This window comes from Melospiza georgiana, chromosome 21, assembly GCF_028018845.1.
Source record: "Melospiza georgiana isolate bMelGeo1 chromosome 21, bMelGeo1.pri, whole genome shotgun sequence".
NCBI classification, from domain to species: domain Eukaryota; kingdom Metazoa; phylum Chordata; class Aves; order Passeriformes; family Passerellidae; genus Melospiza; species Melospiza georgiana.
The window spans coordinates 6,347,442-6,362,752 of NC_080450.1; the positions used below are offsets into that span (position 1 = coordinate 6,347,442).

General features: G+C 46.5%; 1 protein-coding gene across 1 annotated transcript in view; it reads right to left on the reverse strand.

The window, feature by feature from the left end:
• MAP2K4 (mitogen-activated protein kinase kinase 4) overlaps positions 1–15,311 on the reverse strand; it is a 62,154-nt gene that overhangs the window by 16,897 nt on the left and 29,946 nt on the right. The window contains exon 3 of the mRNA XM_058038786.1: positions 7,815–7,989. Coding sequence (XP_057894769.1) covers positions 7,815–7,989 — 175 coding nt within the window. The remainder of the gene's footprint in view (positions 1–7,814; positions 7,990–15,311) is intronic.

Genomic DNA, 15,311 nt, shown 5'->3' on the forward strand with positions numbered 1-15,311 from the left:
ACTGGTTCAGGTCTGTGTCACAAGCTCAGCCAGCCACTGGCTGCTCCCTGCTCTTGTGCCCTCACTGTTCAAAGCTCTGCAATCCCCCCAGAGGCTGAAGGCCAAGCAGAGTGAATGTTTCTCTCCAAGTGACACACCAGCAGCACTGTGTGAAATGGAAATGCCATAAAGACACTGCTGTGACCTCCACAGAAGGTCATGGATGCCAAAGCCACCACGGTGAGACCTATGACCAATAGCTCAGCCTCTCACTGAGACATGACCCACACTGAAAATGTGTGGGTCATCTCTGGTGAGGAACGAGGAGCATTTCTCCGTATCGTAACTTGTGTTCTCCTTCGGTGCCCACTCCATGTCTGTCTCCAAAAAGCCTCTTTCCTGGTCATCTGAGAATTGTCCTAGCCCTGCTCTGCATTCCCCTTGGCCCTGCACAATCCTGTCACAACCAGCCCCACAGCATCCTCCTCAAACTCCACCTCTTCACCTGAAAGCATCTCCTCCCACCTCTGACATTGCTCCTCTGCTGCCACTTCTCCAGCACTGCAAACCATGTGAAATACACACTATGGTGGAGATGATTTTAATGGCACTCCAGAACACCAAACCCAAACACTCCTCTTCTCAAACACGAGCTCCCCAGCAGGAAAGGGCTGGCAGAGCACCCAGAGCACAGACAGTGGGTCAGCTGCAGGGCAGAGGACAGCTTGAGAAGCCAACGTGGACACTACAACAAATACTGCTGCAGGGAGTGAAAGGAATGCTGTGATACAAGACTGGGAGGTCTCAGAGCAGTGCTGGAGACGGGCAAAGTCAAGAGAAAGGAGAACTCTGAGGAGTAGCATGCAGAACAGCACACAGACAGGGTCAGGCCAGGCTGCACAGGGTGGCTCTGCTCAGCTGAGTGTGCCAGGGAGCCTGCTGCAGCCCAGCACTCCCAGTTCAGCAGCAGAACAGGGAAGAGAGGAGAGCTAACAGCAGTCAGTACACAAACAGCACCTGAGCCATGAGACAGCCTGCTTCCTAAACCCCAGGCATGGTGCAAAGCTCTGCAGCAGCTCCCACAGACACAATCCCCAAGAACAGGGGACATGGCAGGGAAGGAAGACACAGGGTGAGGCAGCTCCTTGAGGGGAGCATTTCAGACAGGGATGGACAGGGCTGACTTCACCTCAGGCCTTACAGATCTCAGCCCAGTCACCTTCCTGGCAGCCACTGATAAGTCACTGCTAAGTGACTCCACAGCCAAATAAGCCACACATAGAAAAAAGGGGGGATTTGTAGTAGAAGCTTATGGAGTTTCCTTTTTAACAATTCCTTGTTGGCCTCCAATTTAAACTGTATCAAATCCTCTTAGGAGAAATTCTCCAGTCTTTTTATTCAAGCATAGGTTAGGACAAAGCCTTCCAGGAAGAAGAAGCCATGCTCTGAGTAGCATCAACAGCAAAAGCACAGTCTGTGCTGTGGGTTGTGCCACCCTGACACCTCAAACCAGGCAGATTCCAGAAACCTGACCCAAAACAGAAGAGACATCATCCAGCCCAATATGCACACAGAAAGGTTCAGGTGCAGCGTGAAGTGACTGGTTGAAAAAAAATAGAAGAAAAAAAGGAAAAGAAAAAAAAAAGCTGTAAACACCAAACCGAAACTCAACTCCTTGAGCTGTGAGAGAAACCAGAACTGCCCTGAGCATGGGGCTTATCCTCAGGTGAAAGCTCAGCACAGCAGTGCCTGGCAGTGCCATGGGAGAAGTGTCCTTCCATGGGATGGCAGGATTTGGGACAACAAACCAGCAGCAAAAAGAGGGTTTACCCTGCTAAGGATGGGAATATTTATCTCCCCATCTGAAACACTGAAGCAGATCACAACCAGCTTCTCACCTCCTGTGATGAGGCTCTAACTCTCTCTTACCATTCTCTTCCAGTTCTTACTCATCCACTCCCCTCCTACAGCAGGACTGGGAACACTGGTTTCCCCAACTCTCAGCCAGCAGACCTAAACAAATGACTGAAACAGACAATTCTGAAGGTGTCACTCAACTGTGTGAAGAATTACAATAATGGTTTGGCAATAAAACCCCAAGACTTCTCTTTGGAAGTCATATGGACATGGAAAGAACAGAGAAATTTGCCCCTGGATGGAGCTAAATATACTGATGTATCATTCTGATGGGCCTTTATGGGCTATCAGGCATCCAGGAAAGGATGGAGGGACCATGGAGGCATAAATAAATGTTACATTTCTGCTCTCAGGGGCATTTGATGCTTAGCAACCTCCTTCTGCTGTGAGACTGCCATGGAGAAACCTGAGAAAGTCAGACAGGAACTTCTGGTTTGAAGCTGTGGATGAGAGAACAAGCCCTGACTACCAAATGATGTACAAGAGACACTGTGCTCAGAACAACAAACAGCTCCATGGCCTGCTGGCCTCCCCAGGAAAAACAGGGATCCTTCATGGGCTCGTGGGTTGGACACTTCCAATTACCCAACTGATCTTGAAAATGCCTCTGATTTCCTTAGCAAAAGTTTAGAGAAAAAGTAGAGCACGTCAAAAATATTGTTAAACTAAAAAGAAAACACTGACTGTAGAGGACACTGACTGTACCTGGAGGCTGGACTAGGCAATACTGCAGAGGGATGTAGCCAGGCTGTATCCTTAGCCAGGCTGAGGATATTGGAAGACACAGAAAATTTTGGCCTACAGATGAAAATCACTTTCTTTTGTGGTGGGGGAAAATTGAACACTGTGGACAAAACCACCCTCTTCTCCAGCTGGGTTACTCTCCCAGCTGTAACTTATTTCTGACAGAAAAATAATTCAATTAAAAAGAAGTGCAAGATGCTTCCATGGGGCAGTGATAAGAAGCCTGAAAGCCAACCAAAGCACAAACCACTCCACTCATCTCTTGGTGATGTATATCCCAGCCAGGTGAACTGGTTGAAACAAAACTGGGAGAAGCTGCTGGTGGTGAACCCCAGATGGATGTTTGAGGTGTTCCCTGCTGCAGGGCAGAAGAGGTGGGGAGCAGGTGAAGATCTCCTGCCTGAGCCTGAGGCTCAGACATCACTGCCAGGAACACCAGATGCTCAGGACATGACTGCTGTGTTTAGGCTCCTGACCTGCACAGGAGCCACCCAACACATCAAAGGTTGACTGGTTTAAATATGTTCTTATTCCTTTTATGAACTTTTCAAACAAGCAGCTTTCCAGGCCTCCAGAGGCACTGTGAAGTCCCCTGGCTAACAGAACCCACACCATGTACAGCATTTCAGTACAAAGCAGAGCATCCTGCTCTAACTGGAGCAATGCTCCCCAGCTTTCATTCCAGTTTGGGCTATTTTTTTTACTAAATTAATATTCCAGGGATCTTTTAAAGCATCCTTTTTGTGTGAACTATCACCAGGACCAGAAGGAAACCTCAGGCTAGAAATGACAACCCCCAGCAGTTGGGCAAGTTTCCCAAGAAAACATTTCCTCCAAATAAATGGGGCTTCTTCATGTGCCTCTAATTTGTGGTACCCTCACAGAACAAGAGGGACAGTCCCTGGAGCAGCTGGGACAACACCTTGTGGTGATGCTGGAGGACAAATACAAAAAGGGCTGGAGAATTGCACATACTGTGGAGCCTCTCAGACAAAACCAGGACAGCATTGGAGCAGATCCTGAGGAGGAACCAGAGATCTCTGCACAGTGGGAAGCCCAGGACAATGGTCACAAGTCACTTATGGACTGGGAGAAACCAGACCAACACAAAAACAAGAAACCAGAAGCAAAATCAAAGGATAGTGGGTAAAACTGGAAGCCTGACCAGGCAAGATCAGAGAGCTGGTGCAGCAGACACACACCAGCCAGGAAAAGAGATTTCTCCCAGTAAAATGAGGAGCCAGGAAGAGAAACCTGACAAGGTGAGGATTCAGCATACAAACTGGCCTTGCATTTATTGGTTTGCATAGCCAGATCTGGCACTGGACAAAACTGGGCTGTTCTCTTTCCCACCTGGAAAAGTCTTGACCTCAAATGCCAAAGAAATCCCTAAGAAAATGAAAAGGGTATTTCCAGTAACAGGAAGACAGTGATGGCATTTGACCCAGAGTAAAAAGGTGCATCTCCAGGAAGATCTGAAAGGAAGTGATCTAAAGAATGAAAGGATTGGTTTCTATTTGGAAATAAAAATTTGGAAGATTAGGAGGACATAATGCAACATTTTCTAGGGGCAAAAATGACAAAGGTTTGAACACAAATCCCCCTCTTTCCTACATCCTCTCCCCCTCCTCCTGATAGCTCTAGGAAGCAGCTCTCTATGGCAGAAAACATAAGGGGTGCACAAACAGCTGAGGTGGCAGAAACAGGAGGACCAGGTCCCTGCTCTGCAGACCACTCCAGCCTGTTCCCAAAGAGGTACAGAATGTCTTTTTGTCATTGATACCAGCATTCACAGAGAATGACCAAGGCTAAAGGAGAGGGAGAAGCAGGACAGGGCACAAGAGCTCATCAGCATCATCACAGCCATGCTTCACCTGCTCAAGCTTTGCTGCAGCTGTTTTAGCCAGTGACAAAACAAAGCTCATTTCAGGTTCATTTTCCTCCTCTTCTACTGACTCTGGAGCACAGATGAAAAGCCTGACTCACCCAGGGCCTGGCAGCCCTGCCCATTCCAGGAGACTCATTAAAGGTACCAGGATTGTATCTGCCAGGACAGAAATTACAACCATCAGCACAGGCTGATAGTCCAAAATGAGTTACGGGGGGAAATGAAAGAAAACAGTGTCTCCACCTGCAGATCTCAAGTTATTTTGCTGATATTTCAGCCCTCAGGAACAGCAGCCCATGTGCCCTGTGACACTGAACTTTCCTAAGCAGGGGAAAGCTTGGGAAGCTTCAAGGAACTGTTCCTTAAGAAAAGGCAGGACAGGCTACAAAAAGCAAGAAAAAAGAGCTGGGAAGAGGGTTTGAAGATATGCTCTGGCAGCCACAGCCTTTGAGGGGAGCAGGATGAGTGACCAGAGGTGCCCAGCTGGCCTGGCACAGCAGGAGCTGCCTTCAGCCAGAGGAAGACTCCAGCCAGAGGAAATGAGCAATGTTTCAAGCTCCACACTTGCAGAACAAGGAGGATTTGAATCTCCCTGTGGTAGAATAGGGTGACAAGCCTGGTCATGGTAGCTGCAAGCAGGACACAGCCCTTCCAGAAGTGGGGTAGGAATTTCCTGACTGCACTGGGAATTTGCAGCAACAGTAGTGGAAATTTGGGGAGTGGTGGAGAAGGATGGAGGAGCAGCTGGGACAGGCCCCTGAACCAATTTTCTCTGCATCTAGTGAGCAGTACAGAACAGCTAACTTTTGGCTTGCAGCTTCCATAAAGCTGTTTCCTTGTGCTGAATGTCCTTCCAAGGATGCTTGGCCTGCTGCACTGGTGCTGCTCTTGGGGAAGCACAGGAATGACAGCAACCAAATAACCAGACACTGGCTGCACCATCCAGCTGTAAGGGTACTCTGTCACCTGCCCCCAACACAGTGCCACACCTCAGAGCTGCACCTGCCACAGAGATCATAGCCAAGACCTCACTAAACTGACACAGATTCACAAAGCACAACTTCCCTTCTCAAACTTCTCTTTCAGAAGAGCTTTATGCTGAAGGAGAACACATGGCTGAAGGCAACAGTTCCACAGTGAAGAGACCACAAAGCTTGAGAGAAGGAGAGTGCAGGAGGGGGACAGTCCTCAACATGGACAGATGAAGACAGAGAAGGAGCAGAAGATTAATGCACAGCCATGGCTGCCCCAAAAGCATCAGGAGGCTGAGAATGGAAAATCTGAGGAGTGTGGGATGAACTAGTCACTAGGCCAAGCTCAGCCCCATCCTGAAACCTCATCTCCAAGAACTGCACCATCCAGTCTGGGGAATTGCTGCTGCTGCCTTGGAGGCCTCACTGTTCCACCCACAGATCTTCCTTTGCTCAATTTTGTGTTTTCTCCCTGCTGGGACAAACAGAACAGTTGCTTACCACTACTGTTGTAGAAATGATGCTGCTGCCCAAACCCTCCAACCTTTCTTCCCCAGCTTGAAAGAAAGAGGGTCAGAGAAAAGAAGGTGGCACCAGCCCAGCCAGTAACTTTAACATTTCACAGTTTAGTCACTGTAAATAAAGCAGATTTACTTGTTTAAAAGTGAGCCCCCAAGCCCAAAACCCCGAGGCTCAGAACACACCTCATCCCTTGGGAACACCAGCTTAACATGCTGCACTGTGCCATCTCCAGCCATGTGCTTCAAGGACACAGAACTGGTGCCTTCTGCCTCCCACTGGCTGTACCTGCACCAGGGGCCCAAACAAGGCTCACCTAGGGTCCTGAAAAGCCCTTGTGCAAACAGTGTGGGACAAGAGAAGCCCTGTGCCAGCAGAAACAGCTTCTCCATGACACGAGGTAATCCAACAAAGTCCTGCTCCACATGGCTGTAGCCACTGCAGAGCTCCAGGGAACAGCCACTCTGCCCTGGGGGTTCACACCCTCAGCAAAACTACAGCTACCCAGGCCACACACCCTGGGTCTGAGAGGATGGAGCTGTCCAGGGACCACTGCACTACACCAACATTTTTCAACCTGTCACCTGCAAACTACACCCATGAGTTCTGCCAAAGGCAACTGAAAGAAACCAGCATTTAGCTACAGGCAACCTCTGGCTCCACTGGAGACTTTCAGGGATTCAAACCCAGCTTGAAACAGCACTGCATGGTGATCAAAAACACTCAAGAGACCTAAGCAGTGATGCCAGCACTGTGAGGAAGTCAGTATTTACTGGAGCAGATCAAGGGATGAGGGTTACTCCAGTAACCTGACACACCAGAGACAGGTAGGAATTACATTCAGAGCAGCTGGGGCTGAGATGTGTCTGCTTGGCATGTGAGACCAGCAGAGGCAAACGTCTCCAGATTCCAGGGAATATTCTGAAGAAGACAGAGAGTAGAAAAGACAGCAACACAGACTCCTACATAGCTCATTTTTTCTCTCTCCTGGGAGCCATAAGAGCACTTACAGTTAATATCATCAACAGAGTTAAAGATAGATGTCATTAGCAACCTGCAGTGAGCAAAGGAAAGGACCAGAGAGACAGGGAACAGCTGCTGCCACCTCCATGGACAAACAGCTCCTCAAAGATGCCCAGTGAGCAGCACTGCTGTGGCAAGACAGGCAATTATTGCCCTGCTGGGAGAGGAGGCTGTTCCTGGTTCTAAGGTGAGTTCTGGGGTAGCATAAAGTAGAAAACGGACAGTCAAGAAACCTGCTAGACTTTCCACCTCCAGGACAGTCTGACATGGTGAGCACAAAGCAGACACTCCATCACACATCAGCAAGAGCACAACATTCCCTAGAGGACAGCCACTCCATTCCAGCTCCTCCTGGTGAGGCCACACCACATGCTGACATAAACAGCTAATTTTAAGCCATTACCTTATTTCACAAAAGACACCAAGAAGCTATGAGATGTCAAGCTGTGCCTACCACCAGCCTAGGCTGTACCTGAACCAGTGACCCAGAGGTGAAAGGCCCGTGCCCCATCATCAGTCTCCAGAGACGTGTGATCCCCTCAGAACAGCAGGCTCCTGATAGACATTTTGAAAAGGGCACAGCAATTATGAGAACTTCACAAATCACCTGAAAACATGCCCATTATACACTGCATTTTCAGCAAACAGCAGCCTTTACACCAGAAATAAATAGAACAGAGCAGCAGATGGGTGCTAGATGGAAGAACCTTAATTCTCCATCACACTGCATCCCAACGGACTAAAGTACAAATGTAAGGATGGGCATCACCTACTTTAACTGCCATAATTTGCCCACTTGGTTTGTGGACCATTTTGTTGACAGAACCATAAGCGCCTCGTCCAATTTCTCCAAGGTCTTTCAAGTCCTCTGCTGTAAAATCCCAATGTTGCTCAGGGGAAATCTTCAATTTTCCTGATGATTCAATGCTGTGTGTTCTCAGTCTCTCTCTGTCAAAAATATTGGGAAGCAATTTTTCCACATTTTAAATAGTCTTTAAATGTCTCTTTTCAGCACTTGATTAAACATTAGAAGAGAGGGGTTTACAAAGCTACAGCAACAATCTGACTCCACAGAGGATTTTTGGTTGGGGTGGGGGTGGAGGGGTGAGGGAAAATGTTAAATCAAAAATGACATACACTTGCCCACAGCTTCAATTAAGGATAAGTTTCTCCAGCTGCAGCATAAAATTCAATATATCTCATAGAATCACTCTAAGCACCCATTTACACAGTTCTTTCTGCTTTGCACAAAATTCATCAGGGTGTGAGCAGGATCTGGTAACATGCAGCACCAAGAGCCTGAAGAGCTCTCCCAGCCCATCTCCCCAAAGCTCCTGCTGCTCTACACCACCACATCCCAGCACCTGCCTCCCTTCCAGCTGGGATTCCATCAATATAGGCAAAGCTCTTCTGGGTGAACCAGTGAGACTTTAGGAAAAGTTTATCCTTATTGGAAGACTCCAATTAAAAAAGAAAATAACCCCAAACCCCCAAAATCTAATACATACAGATAATAATTTAATTCATCCAAAACTAAAAAAAGAGCAAATAATTTATAAAAACCAAAACAAGTTCTTTGTGACGTATGAAAACAAAATCTGCCTGTTCAGGTGTTTCTTCACCAAGAACCTAAATTAACTTTCTCAAGCAAACCCTGTCCCTACTGAAGCCACCAGGATTTGCTAAGGAGCAGATGAATGTCCAAAATTTGTGAACAGAAGAGTTCAAAGGTGCCCCCCAACGGCTCATTTACATGCAGCAATGCTACCATTGAATTAGCAGGAAATGCACAAGTATTTGCAACACTTTTCATCTTAAAATGCCATGCAAAATTTCAGGTTTTCATTAGTTAATTAGCTGATTCACACATCTTGAGTCAAAGTAAGCCAAAAGCCCACATTTTCCACTTTCAAGATGCACTAAGAGCAATGCAGACAGCTCCCACTGCAGGGCACACTGATCTCACATTCTGAAGCACACAAATCCTTGTGACCCCCCCCCTGTCACAGGAGAGATCTATCAAACCCTGTGGATATTTGATCCAGCCCCCACTTTCCTGGCCAGGGAGCAGAACACACATGGAGGATTCCACCAAACACATGGAGCTTATTGAGTTTATCAGCCGAGGAATAAACAGGTCACGGCTGATTCCACGCTGATAAATCCCACATTGGTCACCAGCAGATGCAAACATCACCCAGCTGGGGGCCCAACCATGGCAGGGTTTTATTGGGATCCCAGGTTCTGAGAGGGCAAAAGGCCAATTGACTGGAGCAGCTACAGCTCAAATGGCTTCCTCCTCTGCTGCACTTTGGGTTGGCAGCTGCTCGTCCTGAACCCTTGAGCTGTTTGGTGAAAGCATTCGGGAGCAGCTCCTCTCCCCACTGCTGGGCTGTGTCTGCCGTGGTGTTTCCTGCTCTCTAACCTGTCCAGCCCAAGATTTCCATCTTCTGTTCCCTACAGTGCCCCTACACTGCATTTAGAAATGATTTTGGGAGCTCCAACACAGCACAGGTGGGATGGATGCCATCTCAGAGCTTCTGTGCACAACAAACCCTGCATTCTGTGGGGTTCTCCATGGATATTGCTTACTAAAAAGCAAGGAATGAAAAAAAGCAGCAAAATGACAAAAAAGAAAAGAACAGAGGAAATAAGAAATGGAAAAAAAAAAGAAAAGAAACATGACCTCCACATGTGCCAAGTGTCTCACTGACAGCTTATGTTGGGAGCTCCTGACTGGTTTCTATCTAACAGCTCCACCATCCTGTTCTGTCAGGGCCATAAAAACAGCTCTTGTTTTTGGGAGGGAGGTGAGAAGCACCATGCCAAGGAAGCACAGACAAATGGGCATTTCCTGCCTCACCTCCTGCCAGCTGGTGGGCATGAAGGAGCAGGATATTTGGGAGGGAGATGGCAGACAGGTGAAATACTGAGTTCTCACAGACCGAGCTCCCTTTTCAGCTCTTGTTTGAAAATAATGTTCCCTATCAAAGTTCTCATGGACTGAAAAATTTAAACATTGAGGCAATTTATTCAAATAAGCAATTAAACCATTTCCCTCTGTTTTTCAGGGTAGGAAACTTTGCTTTTCTGACCCTACCCCAGAAGAGAAAGGGAATTGGAATTAATTATTTCCCTGTCACACAAGCAGCCTGTGTGTCCCCAGCTGTGGTGTGAAAGCAGATCTGGGCCATTGTTCCACAGCTGCAGGGAAGAAGGTGGGAGCTGGGGAATTTCCCTCCTCCCCAGGGCTGCACCGAGGGCTCTGCTGCTCTCCAGGGCTTTGCATCCAGACAGACCAAGACCATCCACCCCCAAAGCCTCCCCTCCTGGAGCTTGGCTTCATTTCCATTATGTATTTATGATGCCATCTGCCTTGTCTCGCAGCCACAGCTCCTGCTTAGCTCTTCTCAAATACCCAGGGAAATGGTCAAATAACCAAATTACCAGTCTGACAGAGTGACAGATACTTGAATAGAGGTTTTGCTCATTTAGCCGATTTGCCAGATGCAAGCAGGGCAGTTTTCCTTTAGGTAGCATGGCCCACCTCAAGAGTCGTAACTGGAACGCAATAATTGCTTTTAATGTCAAAAAATCACACTTATAAGAAACTTTTCAGTGTAAATCAAAATCCCAAAGGATTACCATGCCAAAAATGCAAATCTAGAACACAGACTCTCTGCATTGATCTAAATTGGGAATTTCTGAGTGAGGCAATAAAAACTAAACTGCCAATGCAGGACATCTTTCTGTTTGTACTGCTGCAGATGTATGAGCACATAAATCCATAGGATGGATGTGCCTCCAAATGCAAAAAAGCCTGCCTAAACCCTGTACTACATCCTGGTGCTCTGGATACTACAGCAGCCTGCTTCAGGGAACAGCAGGACAACCACACAGCCCAGGCTCTAGTGAAGGTAAAAAGAAGTTAATGCCCAGTCCCTGGGATTAGTGCACGTCAGAGTTTGCACAGAAATTAGCACACATGTGCCTTCTGCTACCATTTTGTTTTTAGATTGTGAAATCTAACCTTCTCTAAGGCTGGGAATGTTGGGCAAAATTTGACATATATTCTCCAAATGCCCAGCATGTGTAAGATGGACTTGTGGGGCTTCATATATGATTAAAAAAATAGTATAAATAGCTGAAGTGGGCTTGATACTCTTCAAACAGTTAAAAGCAGCATTTCCAAAGGTCACCTTAGAGGGACCACAGATCCTGACAACTCACCCAGGGCTTGAGCTTCCAACTGCCCATCTTGCTTTTGAAAATTTTTGCAAAGCCAAGAAAAAAGGGGCCGAGGAAGTGGCTGCGATCCTTGCACTTGAAAGGCACCAATGTGTCAGCCTCACTGCAGATGGTTACTATGCTTGTCACAGCAGTTATCCCAGGGATTAGGAGCACCAAGCAGGACAACAACTCCTGCGAACAGTTGTCCTTTGTCAGAGCTGTGTCCAGCCTGGCAGGAGGCGGGCGGGCGCTGGCGCCAGGCACCGCCGCCACGGCCACGGGGCTGCTCGCCACAAGCGGCACAGCTGGGCACACATGGCGAGGGCTGCGGACCCCAAAATCTCCCGTGCAGACCCACAGACACCTTGGGAAGCTCCCTGACAGGCTGTGAACTGAGCCTGATTGTCCCCGAGCCCTGCTGTTAACAACCAGCTGCAGGGAGGCCACAACTTTTAAAAACAAGCATTTCCTCGGCATGGAAAAGGAGGAATGTTGAAAGAAGCAGAGAAAAGGTGGTGGGGTTTTTTAAGCAAAATTGAAAGTCAACAGACATGAAGCAAGGCCAAAAGGATGTAGGTAGCTGCCTATCTCCTCTGTTTCACTTTGCTAGGAGCTCTGCAGGACTCAAAGGAGCCCAAAATCTGACATATTCGATGGTACAGCTGACATGAATAAAATCTGCAGAAGCAGAAAGATCCAAGCAAACCAGCTGTGCTTCCCAAGCCTGCCTGGTGCCGCACTCTGCTCAGAAGTCTTTCACTAAAGCTCCTATTTTCACTAGGGTTAATGAGAATATATTCTATTTCTCCACACGCTTGGTAAAAAGGCTGACATTATAAAAACTGATTTGTGGTCCATCAGGCAAAGCTAAAATGTAAATCCTAACAAAAAAACTTCCAGGCAAACTGCAGGGTTCAAACGACACTGTGAAACTTCAGAGTAGAAACACAGTTTAGTGGCTGACATGTTCCTACCAAGACTCTCAGGCATCCTGGACAGATTTTGGAGAGCTTTGTTTCTTCTGTCTCAAAGTTTGTGTCATTTCTAAAACCGTTTTCAGACCCTGCAAGGCAATGCTAAAACCATATCAACCCTAGTTTGAATTTCACTAGAAAAGGCCTCCAAAAGAAATGTTCCTTTTTTTTTTCTAGGGAGGTGAAAATGTTGGTGCTGTCATAAAAGTTTTGGATTCTCAAAAGAAGAAATTATTGTTTTTCATAAACAAACAGCATCCTTGCAAGAGGGGCAGAACTAATTTGGGTTTGCTCTGACCCATGTAAGCTGTCCTGAGGCTTCATTACATTCAGGAATACATTCCTAGACATGAAGAAGAGATACAGAAAATGTGGCAAAGGAAGGAAATAGTTTTGCACCTGTGACCTACCCAGATTAAAGGAAAGCACATTTGCTCCCTTTCCTTGAGACCAAGAGGCTGAAATTGAACCTAGCACTGCTCTGGCTTTTTATGCTCCTCCAAAACTTTAAGATAAAGATAAGAACAGAAAGTGGAAGATGGCACAGCCCTTCCAGAGTTCACAAGTCTCAGCCCAGCATGTGCTCAGAGTCTCCCTGGATTCAATGGGGCTTGGCTGAGGCTTTTAAAATGTCAATATTTTGTATTAAGCTCCCCTGGTAAAGTACTGAGTTATAATGGATTTTGATTAACCCTGCCCTTACATGAAGGAAACCTCTCCAGCCACAGTGGTGAAGATTGAGCTGAATTTAACTGAGCACATTGATCTCAAACTCATTTTGATTCAGCCATGAGTCAGACTGCAGCACATTCACTGAACCCACCATTGCTGGGATTTTAAAGCTTAACTGGATTCAAGAACTTCAGGATAATACAGGAAAATTCTGAGCTAATTAATTTAAATAACCCTTCTGAGAATGCTGATTCTTTTTATTTCCTCTCCTGGGTCATGGGCAGCTCCCTGAGAGAGAAAACAGCAAACAGAGACAAGAGCACAGCCATAAGAATCAACAAAATAACCTCAATACAGACCATAAATAGTTTGCAAAATCATTATTACACAGCAATCACCCCATGGAATGACACTATTCTGGAGACAATTTCATTACTTTCAGAGATGCCATTTTTGGGGGATGGAGAAGATTTGACAATGGCTAACAGACAGGAAAGCTTACTGTAGCCTGCTGGACAGTTTCTGGATGAGGTCCGCTTCTCTCCTTTTGAAACTGAACGGGACAATGTGATTACTACCCGGGGTTGCTTGTGTGTCACTTCAGCCAGGAAAAGTTGTGGAAATGACAGGAAAACATGGTGCTGTTATCACATGACACAATAACATACAACACAATACTCAGCTAGTCACACTGCCCACTGAGCACTCAGCAGCACAAATCACAGCCAGGTCTTTTCCTTCCAATTTCCACCTAAGCTACCTCCCCTCCTTGGGGACAAAGCAGCACCCAGTGATTTGAACTCCTTTTAAGGCAAGCAATTTGTTTTTTTTACAGCAATGAGAATTATTACTTCCAACTGTATTATGACTACAATTAGAAACATGCATTATTAACTTATCAGCCAAATACCTGTATATTAGTGACATGCTACTTCCCTCAAGGCACATTGTCCATCCCTGCTCTGCTTTTCTTGTGCTAAGACAGATCTTACCAACAACTTTATTTCCCTTAAAAAAATTTAAAATCGAGCTTCCATCCTGAATCCACCAATCTAGGACTGGTGGTCTTGCCATTCATCAGATCCCCTCTCCCAAATAATTCTGAAGGAATTGAACAACTACATCCTTACTTATTCCCTCCAGAGCCCTACAACTGAGAAGAGTTAATCACCACTCTGCACCATGAGACTTCTCTAGGAACAGAAGTTGTATTCTGGATCTCAGAGTCTCTCAAGCTGTCCAGCTCCAGAAATCTTTCTCAACATGAGGACCTGTTATCTCAGAGCAGTTGGAGGAGCTTGGGCGAGAGGTGTTTCTGCTAAGCATTGTGTGGAGAACAATCCCTGGATCCTTGCACCACTGACCACTGCAGCCAGCACAGGAACCAGGGGCTCTGCTCAGCTCCTTGTGGGAACCACCTGAGAGGGGCAGATACTGAGCACTGCTAATTCAAATATAAGAAATGGTTTAGTTTCAAATACTCTAAAGAAGTGATTTTTCTAATTTAAACTGCTGTAGGACAAAAAAAATTACAACCCAAGTGTGGAAAAGTCCAACTTCTCTTTTGGAACTTAGAAAAAAATACAACCAAACAGTATCTCACAAACTCTGGGCAGCACCACAGCCTGAAATAACCTGAAATTCACTGCCAAGAATGCACCTGGTCATGTATTTCTTTCTGTGGCAGACAAGGACAGATGGGAAACACAGAAAGCACCTGACTGCAAGACAGAGACTGCTTATTCAGAGATGCAGCTACTTCAATGTGGTGACCAAAAGAGCTCGTAACAAGACCAAGCAGAGCAAATTTGACTTTTATTTAAAATGTCCCTTCTCTAAAACAAAAGATTTGTGCAGATCAGGTGAAGATTCCCAGGCTCCAATAGTATGGTGAGATTTTCCATGCTGGGCTCTTCTGTGATGGCTGCTGGGGCACGGGGCTCTCACTGACCCTTCAGAGCCAAGAGCTGGTTTGCTGTAAGCTCTGCAAGGATGCTAACAGAAAACTGAGAGTGCTGTAAGGAGCTAAACCAGTGTTCCTAGACAACCACCTTTTCCCTTTTCTCTGGTGTGAAATATCCACCTAGAATATTAGAGAGAAAAGAATAGAAGCTATGCTATAGCAAAGCCCCTGTGCTCCTCAGAGAGGACAACCACCTTCACACTGCTGGAACAAGAGATATCAGAAAGAATCACTTCCAACTGATCCACACTTGTCTCTGCAAAGGCACCACTTATGCCAGGCATGAAGAATCATTTGCTCACCTGGATTTATTCCAAGCTCATCTCAGGAAGGAAGGAAGGAATTAAAACAGGCTCAACAAAGAAGAGTGTTTAATGTTGCCATAATCCACTGGAGACTGGCTTGGCCATTTGGATTTAGGTTGGATATTA